The following is a 16,182-nucleotide window of genomic DNA, read 5'->3' as shown; positions in this document are numbered from 1 at the left end:
CTGAATCAGGGCGTTTTTTTTCTTTTTTTGTTGCGGCCTCCTGGCCGCTCGCTAAGCTGTGGGTGAACACCCACAGCTTTTGCGAGCAGCCAGGTTATGGTCGCGACCATCGGGGCTTGCGACGAGACCCTTGTGGTAGGGTCTCATCCGTCGCAAGCCCCAGAGAGCTTCCTGCTCTAACAGAGCAGGAAACTCTCCATTGACATCACTGGTGATGTCAGTGGTGCCTCCCACAAACGGCAGGCATTCCTTCGGGAACGCCTCCGTTTGTGTAGCCACCCCCCCTCCCCGCCTACAAACGGGGCGAGCTGTCGATCAACATCGACAACTGCCCCCTTTGTAGTGAATCCCGGAGCTAGAGAATTTCTCTCTCCCTCCAGGGCTTGCGCATGTACGCGGCGCGCGTGCGCAGTACCCCACCATCGACCCGCGGGTCTGAATCAGGCCCACAGTACATTTTACACTCAGATTATTCCGTGTGTCTCCTGGCACTGCATTCCTGGCCAGCATTCTCAGTAACGGGCGTGTCGCCCCGTTTTTCAGGGACGAGGCCAGGGTCTGCGTCTTTTGGCGGTCGCCCATGTACGACTTTATGCAAATGCCTCTACAATGCCCTTCCCTGGACTGGTGTACACCTGTGGGAACGAATGTACAAGGACTGAGATGCCCACTTTGAGCCTCTGTAGACGCTGTAATACCGCCTGTTGCGTCTTTAGATGCCACCATCGAAACTTGCACCAGCCAACTGGCAGCTACTGTGCGTCTCCTCATGAGTGTCATGGATATGTAGCCAGACCTCTGTGCTATTTTAGGTGTGCAAAAGGAGAAGGGATGCCTGGCCCAGGCGGGTCTTTTGTATACAAAGCAAGGGGCTGGTGTAAGTGCCAGTCCGTAACGATGACGGTAGATGCCGTGGCTCGGAAAACAGTGGGCGGGGAGATGAATACCCATGAAGATGGGCGGATACTCCCACAGACAGACATAAGCATAAGTAGCAAGTCTGGCTGCTGCAGTCATTTGCATATGATGGCACTAAGCGTCCGACTGTGCCAGAGTCTTTGCTAGCTCCTGTGTGATGCCATCTTTCTGAATACATCACTCTCAAGACGGTGCCACACAAGCAGCATAGAGATGCATGCTCCCCGCCCCCCCCCCCCCTGGAGCCATGTGCGCTGCCCACCATGATAGATATGCCACTCCACCCGTGTCACCTGCAGTCTTACCTGGCCAGAAAATACACCATACATGTTCTTTTTAGGCTGCCATAAGACAAGACGGTTATAAGAATCTATCTAGATTTGACCTTTAGTTCGAGTGTACCAGTTTAAACAAAGAATTGTCCAATAAAGTTTTTGGGCCTGATTCTGAGTCAGGTGGAAGAGAAAACATGGGACGCGTCTGGCGACCTACCACGGACTGCGCAGGTGTTGAAATTGTATACGGTGTTGTGTCCAAGTGAACATGTAACGCCATATGAGTCGCATCGCAGGCAGAAATAGCCTAATGTTACATGGGCAGGGACCATGCAGACTCATATGTCAGATGCCCCTCACGGAGGTGCTCTGGGCGTGCAGCCTGTCTTCTGGGCTTGTTGGGGGTACCCAGATGCAATTGGGATGTCTGTTTCAGGCGGATCTTTTGCTCCCAGCATGGGGTGGGACCGGTGGGTGCAAGTGTCAACACTAATGTTTGCAGCTGTGGATGGAAAAACAGTAGGCGGCACGATGCATACATGTGCAGGCACACGGGTACTCCGTAGACAGGGCGATACTTGCGTTAGCATAAACTAGTAAGGGGTCTATTTACTAAGCAGTGTTAGGAGACAGAGTGAAAAGTGATAAGGTGCCAGCCAATCAGCTCCCAACTGTCATTTTTCAAACACAGCCTGTGAGATGACAGTTGTGAGCCGATTGGCTGGTACCTTATCACTTTTCACTCTGTCTCCTAACACTGCTTAGCAAATAGACCCCTAAGTAGGCTACAGCGACGGTCGCAAAACCAGCCGAGGCGAATGCAAAAACAGCCGCAGATGTGTCTGGCTCAGAATCAGCACCTTAGAGTGGAGAGAAAAACATAAAACAGTTTGCCCTGGGTAAATGGCACAGGACACTTGTGCTGGTACTTGTAGATCACAGGCAGCATACATCAATAAATCCAAACAGCATATCCAGTCAGTATATATAATTTCTTATAATATGCATGGATGTTTGCAGTGCAGTCTGTCATGCGATCCATATTGCTATATGTACCAGCAATGCATAGGGTGTCACCATTACAGGGCTCCCACCTGCACGCAGCCCCCTCCCTGTACTTCCACAGAATGACAGCTTGAGGACTGGTTAATTGACCATTGCATGGAATAAGTGCAGGAGACAGGAGTGGGAGGGAGGTGATTCCTCTCTCTTTACCCCACCCAGGCATCACATGGAGGGCAATGCTAGCCAATGTAGTCGGTGCTAGGGCCCTGGAAGCTGCTTGGATGCAGAGTGTACCGGCTTTGCTGCAATATAAATACTTGTGTAAAATGCAGAGCACATTCTTTACCGCTTCCCAGCTGCTGCCGTGCCCGCATCCCCTCTGCACCCCTAGCATCTGAGCCCTCTGCTGCACCCCTGGCCACTTGCATGCATTATCTTCCTCCAAAAATGGTTTGCGAGACGGGAATACTGGCAGATGATCACAACTCCATGCCGGGACCCCAGAAGGACCCCTTGATCGTCTCGTCTCAGATGTGGCCCCCGCTGCCGAGTGCAGCACCCACCACAACTATACTGGCGCCCCCCAGCTCTGGGGCGGAGAAGGAGATCATTAAGGAACAGATGTATATCCGTGAATTCCAACCCACAGACCAGGAGTTTGCCAGGAGAATATTTTATGAGGGCATTAAGGAAAGGATTCCTAGCTCAGCATTTAGAGGGTTAAAACACCAGCCTGTGCTCCAGTGCGTCTATGCTGTGCTGACAAGTAAGTACTAGAGACGCATCCGCTGCTATTGCAGAGGGGCTGCTGCTTGTGCCATGCCAGGGATGCACCCATTATAACTGCAGTGCAGGCCAGGCTGGACCTGGCAGGGCAAGAGTCTGCTCAATGCTGGTATTGTGACATTGAAGATGCTTGGCACAAGTGGATCAGAGGTGCTTGCTGTATTGTTTCCATGTAGTGTATATGGTTAGATGGCTCTTGGTAGGTACAGTAGCTGCCAGGGGATGGTATGTCCTGCTGCAGCAGGCACACATGAACTCAGTACCTGTGTCACATGCTGGCTACTGTCACAGGATGCCAGAGGCAGCCAAACTCTATATTGGTTCTATACAATACTCTTCATCGCAGTTTTAAGTTTATGGGGCCCATTTATTAATGATTGCATTTTGCAGTGCGCACTGAGTGCGATGTTGGCGACCATGATTGCATTGCAGGATGCGATCATAGCACTCGACTGTAGTAAAGGGCACCCGCAGGAACAGGGGCTCCGAAAGGAACCAAGCCCTGCGATGTGCTGGGAGTGAAGTGACTGCATCCCTCTAAATCACATGTTCTCAAACTCTGTTCTCAGGACCCCAAACAGTGCATGTTTTCCAAGTCTCCCAACAAAATCGCAAGTGAAATAATTAGCTCCACCTGGGGATCTTTTAAAATGACAGTGAGTAATGAATACACCTGTGCACCTGCTGGGCTATCTGGAAAACGTTTACTGTGTGGGGTCCTGAGGACCGAGTTTGAGAACCACCGCTCTAAATCATCCAAACTTTCATAGAAGCCTGAAATGCACAATTTGCAGCGTTCAGGTCCTGCATAAAATGAAGAGGTGTGTGTAATGCACTTCAGTGTGAGACCGTGAACCATATATTGCGCTATGGCACAGGTTTTCAAACTCGGTCCTCAGGACCCCAAAACAGTGCATGTTTTCCAGGTCTCCTCACAGAATCACAAGTTGATTAATTAGTTCACCTGTTAATCTTTTAAAATGTGTCAGTGAGTAATGAATAAACCTGTGCACCTGATATATGACCTGGAAAACGTGACCAGTGTGGGGTCCTGATGACCAAGTTTGAGAACCACTGCGCTATGGCAAACCAAAGTGCTAGGGCCCCGCCATTTGTTCCTTTATGAGAATGAATATAAGTATCAAGTGGCATCGATAGGAACCAGTTTTATCCGGTTTGTCCTTAACTACAGCGATTGCTGCAATCAATTAGTCCCTTTGGGTATCTGATTAGTAGTAACAATAATAGCTGAAAAGAGAACTTGAGACACTAACTTGCTTAAACCAAATGGCCCTATAGTGCTGCATTACCTAAAGGTAAAAGCATAAAATGTCCTTTGCAAGTCATAAGCCCAGTGCTGCAGTGTACATACAGAATGCATGGAAGATTAAAAAAATATTAGTGATCTGGGACCGTCACTATGCCAGGGATCTTTGTTTAAAAATAACCAGACTGTTAACTGTTAACTGTGTGTGTGTGTGTGTGTGTGTGTGTGTGTGTGTGTATGTATATGTATATGTATATATATATATATATATAGCACCTATTGCAATCTGGATACAGTCTGACAAATTATATATACACATTCTACATAGATAATTTTTAATGTTGTAATGACACTTTTTAAAGGTTCCCATACAACATTGTATATGAGTAGATTGTATAGGAGGTGTAAAGGCCCCCAAACATCAGCAATTGTGCAATTTGCAATCGATTTGCGTATAAAAATCTTTCCCTTTTTCAATCGATTGCAGATTGCAGAATTGCTGATGTACGGGGGGCTTAAGAGGCTGCAGAGAAAATTCTAGTGAAAGTGTTAATGGATCATTTTATTTCAGACTGTAAAAGCTTAGAATAGGAATTCTGATCTGTGATTCTTGTATCTTCCTGTAGAACAATGGATTGTTACTAATGTGATGTGAAGTGCAGCCGGCTTTGCAGGGCTGGGGAGAGGTGTTGGCAGGGGGTGTGCCCTGGAAGTTTCTTGCTGTCAGACTGACTTCATAGCACGGTACAACGTTGTTACCATGTGTTATTATATAGTGCAGATCACTTAACACCTTCAGGGGCATTTATCAAAAATCGCATTCCCAATGCCATCTGGGCATACATGTGCAGTTCTGCTGACCGCACATAAGCGACTGCCATTGCCGGGGAGGGTTCTGGGGGAACCCTCCACCGGCTAAATCTGCGATGTGTACCCCATAGGCTACAGTCAGATGGCGGTAGCTGCAGGGGCCAATCTCCAGAATGCATCGCATTTGGCAGCATCGCATCCCCTATAGAACCCTATGGGGGCTACGGCTGCCGGCGGGAATGGAGGGATCACAGCCGGTATCAGGGGGGATACTAAATATTTGGAATTACCCTCCAAAAATGGGTGTTTTCTTGGAATAAGCCACAAATATTTATTTATAAATGGGCCCCATGTTTCCTTATACACTGCAGGTCATTTTAATACAGTGTTTCAGCATATGGATCAGATTGTTTCGCATCATATTTCAGAACTGAGCTGCAGACTGCTTGGTACAATGCTTCAGTATATACTGCAGATAACTTGATAGTGCTTCAGTATATACTGCAGAGAACTTGGTACAATGCTTCAGTATATACTGCAGATAACTTGGTACAATGCTTCAGTATATACTGCAGATAACTTGATACAATGCTTCAGTATATACTGCAGAGAACTTGGTACAATGCTTCAGTATATACTGCAGAGAACTTGATACAATGCTTCAGTATATACTGTAGATAACTTGATACAATGCTTCAGTATATACTGTAGAGAACTTGATACAATGCTTCAGTATATACTGCAGAGAACTCGATACAATGCTTCAGTATATACTGCAGAGAACTCGATACAATGCTTCAGTATATACTGTAGAGAACTCGATACAATGCTTCAGTATATACTGTAGAGAACTTGATACAATGCTTCAGTATATACTGCAGAGAACTTTGTACAATACTTCAGTATATACTATACTGCAGTTAACGTGCGGCAAAGTTTCCAGTGTATACTGCAGATTGTTTGATACAATGTTTCAGTATATGCTGCAGACAGCTTGATACTGTATTCTCCTGATGGGTTGGGTATGGGAGACCAGTAGTCTGGATGCCGGCCATCAAAAAACCGACAGCGGTATCCCGATGCGGAGAATCCCTACGGGGGGTCAGTTGGTATCCTAACCCTCCCCGTTAGCACCTAAACCCACCCCCCCCCTCGGTGGTTCCTATACCTAACCCCCCCTGCCCACAGCCGAACCCTAACCTCCCCTCACTCGCAGCCTAACCCCCCCACCCTGTGGTACCTAAACACCCCCCGCCGCATATACTTGCGTTCAGGATGCCAGCTGTCGGGATTCTGGCGAGATGGTGTTCTGGCCGCGGGTTGAGATTCTGGCGCTGGGATTTCGACTGCCAGCATCCCATGTGGCGGTAAACTAACTACAGCTGATACATTGTATCAAGCATTCTGCAGGATATTCTGAAACACTGTTGCAGTGATATGTAAATTGCTTGATACAATGTTGCAGTGATAGGATGCCGATTGCTTGATACATTGTTTCAGAATATAAGTCAGATCGTTTGATACAATGTTACAGTATTATAATGCAGATCACGTCATACAGTATGATGCAGATGATGGTGTGACAGTGTTAAATGTACATAATACACTGTATCCTATTGCTGTAATTCTGTAACAGCAATAGGATGCTTATGGTACTATGTTAGTGATACCATGTATATGGTACTATATTACAGTGATGGGTACAATATTACAGTGATTGGATGTGGTGACACAATATTACAGTGATATGATGTAGATAGGATGTATGATACAATGTTACAGTGGGATGTAGATTATAGAATGTTAGTGATAGGATGTACAGTATATAATGCCATGTTACAGTGATAGGATGTAGGTGATGGAATGTTAGTGATAGGATGTATATAATACCATGTTACAGTGATGGGATGTAGATGATAGACTATTACAGCGATAGGTTGTATATAATACAATATTACAGTGATAGGATGTTATGTGATACAGTGTTACTGTTATAGGATGTAAGTGATGGAATGTTACAGTGATAGGATGTATATAATACCATGTCACAGTGATAGGATGTAGGTGATACCATGTTACAGTGATAGGATGTTATGTGATACAGTGTTACTGTTATAGGATGTAAGTGATGGAATGTTACAGTGATAGGATGTAGGTGATACCATGTTACAGTGATAGGATGTAGGTGATACCATCTTACAGTGATAGGATGTATATAATACCATGTTACAGTGATACAGGATGTAGGTGATACAATGTTACAGTGATAGGATGTAGGTGATACCTTGTTACAGTGATAGGATGTAGGTGATACCATGTCACAGTGATAGGATGTATATAATACAATATTACAGTGATGGGATATAGGTGATACAATGTTACAGTGATGGGATGTAGGTGATACAATGTTACAGTGATAGGATGTATATAATACCATGTTACAGTGATAGGATGTAGGTGATACCATGTTACAGTGATAGGATGTTATGTGATACAGTGTTACTGTTATAGGATGTAAGTGATGGAATGTTACAGTGATAGGATGTAGGTGATACCATGTTACAGTGATAGGATGTAGGTGATACCATCTTACAGTGATAGGATGTATATAATACCATGTTACAGTGATACAGGATGTAGGTGATACAATGTTACAGTGATAGGATGTAGGTGATACCTTGTTACAGTGATAGGATGTAGGTGATACCTTGTTACAGTGATAGGATGTAGGTGATACCATGTTACAGTGATAGGATGTAGGTGATACCATCTTACAGTGATAGGATGTATATAATACCATGTTACAGTGATACAGGATGTAGGTGATGGAATGTTACAGTGATAGGATGTAGTTGGTACAAAGTTACAGTAATGGGTTGTAAATCAGGCCTCGATAACCTGTGGCTCTCCAGCTGTTCTGAAACTACAAGTCCCAGCATGCTTTACTAGCTGATAGGAGGGAGGGTATGCTGGAACTTGTAGCTTCAGGAAAGCTGGAGACCTACAGGTTAGTTGGACCTGATGTAGATGGTACAAAGTTACATTGATGGGATGCAGATGGTACAATGTTACAGTGATGGGATGTAGATGATACAATGGGCCTGATCTGGCTTTGTGCGCACTGCATCTATTCACAGTGTAGGGGGAGCCAGTGCCAGCCCCAACAGTGCTGTGAGGCTCCACCCCTTTTCCCAGAGCTCCACCTCCTTTTCTGGTGCATGTGCACAATGTCTTGCATCAAGTAAGAGAAAAGTTGGGAGTTACAGTATGCTAAAGCTTCTAAAACAGACAAGTGGTGGTGTTGCCCATAGCAACAAATCGGATTTTAGCTATAATGTCTCTACTGGAATCTATAAAATAATACACAGAATCTGATTGGTTGCTATGGGCAACACTGCCACATGTCTGTTTTAGAAGCTTCAGTAAATATACCCCTAGGGCAGGATGCATCAATGAGAAAAATGCGGTCAAACCCCGAAAATGTGGGCTTGACTGCATTTCTCCTATGCACCAAGCCCCGCTGCATATGAGAAATGCGATGCACTCCGGGGCTTCCTGATGGTGTTACCCATAGAAGCCTATGGGGCTTCTATCGGGAGTGTGCTGAGAGCAATCCAAACGTATCCCTCCCAGGACCCCCGCTGCATGCGCAGGAGGATGCCGGAGGGGCTTCTGGTTCATAGACCCGGAAGCCCCTCCACCACAAAGGGACACTCTTACCAACAGAGCAGTCCTTAGCAGGGATCGTCATGCATACCGCCGTTACCAACTTCGGCATGCATGCGATGACCGGCGGAATGCATCGCGAGTACGATGCGTCATGCATCCCGCCCCATGTGTCTTAGAATATGGATGTAATTGTCTTACTTGTTGGAGGTGTTACATCACCAGTTTGCACAGATGCCTTACTATGTTTCAGTGTAAGACCAGTGCAATTAGTGTGCTCACTGCCTATACAGCAGTGAGTACAAATACTGGTAAGGCTGGGGACCTTGTTATGTAATGATGAGACAACAGTGGTCCTTATTTGATTGCAGAAGTTAGTTCCAACATTCAAGGCCTGTAGGCTGGCGTGTCAGATCTGGAAGATAGAGAGTAGGTTATGTAAACTTGCTATATATGGATGAATTGGTTTGCACTTTCATTGAATGTTCCATTTTTATAGCACCATATAAAATATCAGATTTTTAATATGTAAATAAATTAAAATATTTTGAATATGGAACATTGCAGTACTAATATGTATCTTGTGCTTTATATACATCTATACCTATAATGTGCCATGCAGATTTTTCTTACGCTTTCATATATAAATTAAAACATCAGAAGAGGTCACTCTATTGCAGGGTGAGGCAAGGTGTGGCACTCCAGCTGCTGTGGAAATGCACATCCCAGCATGCACTGCGGCAGTTTTGCTCTTAGGGCATGGTAGAACAGTGGCGGTGCCTGCTGGCGGGCCGTATATTGCCTAACCATGCTCTATTGGCTGCCGCCCAATACTGAACTATATAAGAAATGTATAACTTTGTGATACTTAAGGGGATACTTATCAAACCTTCTAAAGAGGACAAGGGGTGGTGTTGCCCATATCATCCAATCAGATCCTAGCTATCATTTTATAGGTTGTACTAGATGCAGGATAGCTAGAAGGTGACTGGTTTGCTTTGGGCAACTTCTCCACTTGTCATCAAAAGGTTGGATAAATCTCCCTCTAAGGGCAGTATTCAATTTAAGGCGAAAAGGCGTCATCGGCGATAAATTATCGCCGATGACGTCATTTTCGCCTATTGTCTTTTTCCCCGTATTCAATTACATTGACTTTTTGCCAAGTCTGCGAAAAGTCAGTGTAAAAAAAGGGGATAATTTTTTGCTTGCCTTTAGCTGGCGAACAAAAAGTGCAGAATTGGGGTTTAGGGGTGCAGGCTTTAAAAAAAATATATATATATATAGCCTGCACCCCTGGGAATGGCCCCTAAAAAAGATCTATGTTTAAAAAAAAAAAATGGGACACCCCTAAAAAATTAATTTCAATTTTGGGGTAAAAAAAAATAAAAACAAGTGGGAAAAACTTTAACTCCCAGAATAGATTCCAGAGGGGTTCCTAGGTATGCGGCAGGTGTTTTCTTCATTGCGGCAGGAGCATTTTTGAAGAATTAAAAAAAAATAATTTTAAGGACTTAAAAATATGCTTGCACCCATTTTCATGTACCCCCAAATTTGATGGCCATAGTTAGCTTTTTTTTTTGGGGGGGGGGGGGGAAATAAGTGCTATTCTTCACCACTTCTTCATAGCCGCATTTATTCACCTGCTGCGGCTATTTAAAAACCTGACATCCTTCTGCAGGCAAAAACGGGGTGACCCATAGTGATCCTAGGGAATCTTTAGGGGGGTCCTAGGATGATTTCCCGAAAATTCACGTGTTTTTTTTTTGTTTGTTTGTTTTTTTGCTGATCCAAGTTTCGCCGGTTCCCGTTTTTTCCCTACTTTAGAACTGAAAACGGGCAATGGCGTGAACGCGTGTGATAGTTTTTCCGCCTGGAAAACAGGTGAAGAAGGCAAAGTCCAGCAGGCGAAAAGTCTGGACTTTTCGCCTCAAATTGAATACGGGCCTTGGAGGCTAATGCAGCGTTGAACATAAGTCGGTTTTGCAGACGAATCTTGCGTGTATTCTTTTTTTGCGCGGATCCAGAGCTGAGCGTTCCCAAGTATGAGCAATGGAGAGTTGTGTACAACTCATTTGCATATCCATTAGTGACTGAAAGGGCGTAGCTGCACGTTTGCACTAAGGCAATGTGTTGACGGAATAGTTTGCTCCTGTATGTGTAGTTGTGCGTACGTATTAATTCCAGCAGTTTTCAGACCTATCTTTTGCACCAAGTATGGGGCTGCCACGGGAGAGCGCGCACGATATCATCGGCTATGAAACCAATCGTAGGGCTGCTACTCTACATACCCGTGAATCTAAACTTCTTTTCCGTGCATGCCATGTGGTAGCAATTACAGCAGATTTGCAATCAGATCTACATCGGCCCATTATACCCCTTAAGGCCCCCATACATCAGAGATTGATTGCAACAATTTGCAATCGATTGTGTATAAAACCTTTCCCTTTTTCAATCGATTGCTGCAATCAATTGCTGATGTATGGGGGCTTTTACACATAGAGCGAAAACTCTGGGTCTTTGCTCTGTGTGAATGCAAATGGCGCAGGACGTAGTCCCTGGTCCACGACCCTGCTCTTTACCAGGGTCGGGCTGAGACCCTGGAATTTCATGGCTCTTAAGTCTGGAAGGGACATAACTGTTTAGCTGTATCTGCCTCTAATGATATTACCCTTGTTTTACTTGTGCCACAATGATCTGCTTCATTTTTATTTATTTTTGCATAATATTGTGGTTGGGGCACTTGTGAAAACTGATGCACAAACATCTGTGCCAAAATCATGTAACCCACAGCAACCAATCACGTTCCAGCTGCGGTTTTGTTTCTGGTACTGTTTAGAAAGTGGAAAATAAATGCTTCCCCCATCAATGAAATGAATGTCAATGAATTATTGCACTAGTTAATAAACGCCTGTTGTTGTATTTTGTCTTATGTAACATGTGCTATCTGATTCTTGTTGTTTGGGTTTTTCTATTCCGAAATCAACACTAAATTCTCTTTTCTGACAGGTATCGTTTATTTTTCTTCCTTATCTCCATAGTAATATGCTTTGTTGTGACCAACTCCTTGCCGCTGGCCTGCTGTATGCCCGTCTTTCTATTGGGCATGAGGTATTACTACAGTAGAAAAATTATCCTCAGTCATCTCGAGTGTGCTCTACGCACGGACATGTCTGATATTGAGCAATATTACATGAAACAGCCAGGTGAGTATAAGGAACTGTCTTCGCTGAGCCCTTTTCCACCCCAAAACCAGACATTTAATTCTTGCTTCGAGTCAACGCTGAGAAATGCCAAAGACATCTTTTCATTTTTTATTTTTTTTTTAAATAAGCCCAGGAATATCCATGCATGCTGTCCTGTCTAGGCTAGGAAAACCAGTCCCGATTTTGTGGTTATTTTCTGTGTATATCTGACTTCAAGATAGAGCTGTCAGCGATCGCATTTCTTGGATGATCACAATGCAGTAAAGGTAGGTATACATTTTTATTTTTTTTCCTGGCATGTGTTTGAGGGGGTACACATATATGCATGCTTGTGGATTGTAATATGAAACCGCTATATTCCATGTGTTACCCAATTATAATAGCTGGCAACGCAGAACAGGGTTCCCCCTAAGGCAGGGGTCTTCAACCTTGGCCCTGCAGCTGCTGTGGAACTACACATCAAAGCATGCACTGCCCTAATTTTAGCATGCTGTTATATCAAAAAGGAGGCAGTGCATGCTGGGATGTGTAGTTCCACAGCAGCTGGAGGGCCAAGGTTGAAGACCCCTGCCCTAAGATGTGCAGGGTTGCACTGGACAGTAGATTCTCTACACGGCTCTGCATGGCAAAGTTTTCATTAGGTTGTAGGGTCTATTTACTAAGCCTTGGATGGAGATAAAGTGAACTGAGATAAAGTACCTGCCAATCAGCTCCTAACTGCCATGTCACAGGCGGTGTTTGAAAAAATGAGTTAGGAACTGATTGGTTGGTACTTTTATCTACGTTCACTTTATCAACATCCAAGGCTTGGTAAATAGACCTTATTAGATATGTTTAACGCCTTCATCCCTCAGGGTGCACGCAGCTTATAGGGAACAATGATATAGATATTAATAGTATGATTTATGACATATAATATTATATAATTTTTTAACATTGGTATTATGGACCTGATTCAGAGATGGACGTTAAATTGACATTTACGTAGTCTACCGATGTTTGCAGGAGCCGCACTGCGCATTTGCAGATCTGGTCCTGCTATGGCGCCCGCAGTGCCAGTAAAATCTGCTGCATGAGTGACATGCTGCTGGAATTTGGGGCAGCGACGGGCAGCATCCCAGGAAGCTGCAGCATGTACCAAAGCCAGCGGCTGCGTCCTTGGATGCAGCTTCCTGAGAACTTAAGATACCACACACAGATTCACCGAGTACATCAACCTGCTCAATTTAACCAAAACTGTTTATTGTGTAATTAAAGGCACCATACTTGTGAAAACATAGAAGATATTGCATAATTACAGTTAGAAGGAGTTACTCTGAACTTGGTAAACATTTCTAAAATCAGGGGGTTATTTATTAATATATACACATTTACAAGTGGGAGATAAATGGTAAGTATTTTGTATTCTGATCCTAAACCTTAATGGAAAATCTGTAGGATCATCCAACGGCAGAGATGGACTGTTCAATGGAGCGTTCTCACTCACTGTGGGTAAAATAGTGATTTGAGTTGTGTTTGAAAATAATTCTACAGGTTTTCTTATTATGAATGTATTCAAGCTTCTGTAATAGTATGACCTTGAAATTTTACCCGCTTGAATCATTTTTACAGTTCTCGTTCATGATAATGACAGAAGACCGATCTTTGCAGGGTTATATTAAGTAAATGCCCTCTCCCTGGATGTACAGTAGGGTGCAATAAAGAACATGATGTTGAAGTAATGCCTGGTTATGTGGCATGATGTCTGCATGCTGTGCGTATGATGTAATGACTCTGACATTTGTGCTTTCATTCTAGGACAGTCTGTTGTTTTAAACTGAGGTGAATGAGGATTGGTTGAAAAATGACCCATTCAAGTAATAGTCTAGTACATATCGTCATGTCACTGAGACATTAAGGCTGGGTACTCACCTAAACGACCGGCAATTGCGCCGATGTTCGGGGCGATTTGTCTTCACCCTGGACATGGCATGATCGCCGGTACACACTTAAAAGATGTAATGAAAGACTGAACAATCACTGTTCTGTCCTTCATTAACTTGTACAAAGATTTGAAACTAATATATGGGTGCACTTAATAATCCTCTACACAATATGTAGCTGGGAGACAGGTGTAATTACTGCAGTTCTACATGTACTCTGAGCATGTGATAGTACATGCACAAAACCAATATATTGCATGCATTGGGAAAGGGGGGGGGGGGGGCCTTATTGTACTAACAGTACAGGTTTTAAGGATAGCCCCATAATTAGTGCCTTAGTTATTGTGATTTAACCATCTGTGCTCAAGCATGGACATCCATAAAACCTGGACTGTTAGTGTGGATTGAGGAACGAGGTTGGGAAACACTGGCCTAGTGGATGGACGAGGGAGGACCACCTCTATATACTGCAACTTGCATTGAGGCGTTTTCCCTGCACAGCGTGGAATCTGCTAAAACAATGTTTGGAATAATCGTACAGGTTTTATAATCAAACCCAAATATCCAGATAATTTTTTTTTTTAGCCATTTTCAGGTTGTGAACGATCATTGTTCATGTCGTACACTGAACGATAATTGTTTAGAATAATCGTTTCATCGGCTGATCTGAATGATTGTCGTTCAGTGCCTGGCCAGCTTTACATGCATTTCAGCTTTCTTATGGCTTCCCACTATGGGCCATATTCAATTAGAGCCAAAAAGCCGTAATATGCAAACAGGTTTGCCTATTGCAGCTCTTCATGTGGTGGGAACTTATCTCCAAATTCAATTCCAGCCGGAATTCGCCTAAGCGGAAACTCAATTCAATGTAATAGGCAAAAAAGATTCTCCTAAGAATAGCAGGTGAGAAGGAGTGCAAAATCTTTATTTTAGGGTGCAAACGTGGGGAAACGACCCAGAACCCTTGGCACAGTCCCCCAAAGGCCCAATCTTGCAAAAAAAAAATAACACCCCCAAAAAATACTTTCATTTTTGGGGCAAAAAAAGTAAAGCATAAAAACTAGCGAAATAGACTTCTAGGGGTGCTGTAAGGATGGGGTCAGGTGTTTTTAGGATTGCAGATGCGTTTTTGACGTTTTTTAAAAGTTCACTTAGCATATTTTTTCAATCGCCCATTTTCAAGTACTCCAAATTTGACTGGAGTACTGGTATTCACCCAAAAATACTGCTTTGTGCCATTCTTCACCACTTCTGCAAAGACGCTAATAAGAAGCAATTTAAACAACTTAAGTACCCCAAACACTTTTATTAGGGCTATTAGTACACATCTACTTTGGTTCCCTATGTTAGTGCATCTTTTTTGTGGGGAGTTGCAGACTGATTTCTCCACTTCTGCCAGTACTTTCCGCCTGTTCCGCATTCGCCGCTTTCCATTTTCGCGTGTTTAAGAATTGAATAGGGCGAAAAGCGGGGACACGCACTAAAACTTATCGCCTCTGAAACAGGCGGAAAGTCGGACAGGCGAAACTTGTCCGACTTTTCGCCTCTAATTGAGTACGGGCCTAAGTCTCCTTTGTGCTTATGACACTGTAAGCTCAATGGATTTTAATGAAGGTATTTAGAATTGTGTGAAATTCTCTGTAAACCGCACACAACGGAAGCAGCCATTTTGTAGTATGAACGAATCTATGCAAAGTAATGTTATTAGCTCCCAGGGAATTGTTAGGCTGAATTCTTCTGAGCGTCTGTTCGGGATGAAAAATGGCTTCCCCCCCACTGTGCCTCATTTACAGAGTGTAGGACGGCCACCTGCTGCCACAAGATGTCCACCAAAGTGCATTGGTTAACACCGCAAGATTGTGTCTTTCATTTAGGAGCAGAACACTGATAGTAGGAAGCCAGGGTGATCATTGTACATAGTACATAATGGGCCTGTTTTTGTGGAACAGTGCTAAAAGAAAAATCAAGATTTTCATTTTGCGGTGGAAAAGAGATGTTAGATATTTTTACAACCGTAAAAACACTAGGGCCGTGGGTCTCTATTTACACTTTTAATGGAAACCATTTTGGACCTTACAGTTCAATTATGAAGAAGAGAATCTTTAGGCACACTTTGCCCAATGTAATAAAATACCCATTCCTTGCAGGCAACTAGTTATGTAATACCGGCTGTCTGGATGCCTCCTGTCAAAATACCGACAGAGGCATCCTGATGGTCGGTATCCCGACAGGGGTCGGCTAAGTATACTTACTCTCCCCCTAATCCTCCCTTCTTGTAGCCTAACCATTCCTGTTAGTGCCTAACCCTAAACCCCCTAGGGATGCCTAAC

General features: G+C 43.9%; 1 protein-coding gene across 1 annotated transcript in view; it reads left to right on the top strand.

The window, feature by feature from the left end:
- Positions 1-2,568: 2,568 nt before the first annotated feature.
- The window catches only part of ASPNAT (aspartate N-acetyltransferase), a 55,009-nt gene continuing 41,395 nt past the window's right edge, over positions 2,569-16,182 (top strand). Inside the window, exons 1-2 of the mRNA XM_088454976.1 lie at positions 2,569-2,964; positions 11,766-11,930. Of these exons, the coding sequence (XP_088311102.1) occupies positions 2,625-2,964; positions 11,766-11,930 (505 nt within the window). The 5' untranslated portion in view covers positions 2,569-2,624. The remainder of the gene's footprint in view (positions 2,965-11,765; positions 11,931-16,182) is intronic.

The sequence above is a fragment of the Taudactylus pleione genome, unplaced genomic scaffold (assembly GCF_031769625.1).
Source record: "Taudactylus pleione unplaced genomic scaffold, aTauple2 ptg000638l, whole genome shotgun sequence".
In the NCBI taxonomy this organism is placed as follows: Eukaryota; Metazoa; Chordata; class Amphibia; order Anura; family Myobatrachidae; genus Taudactylus; species Taudactylus pleione.
The sequence above is the reverse complement of the archived record's forward strand: the minus strand, read 5'-3'. Positions and strand labels throughout refer to the sequence as shown.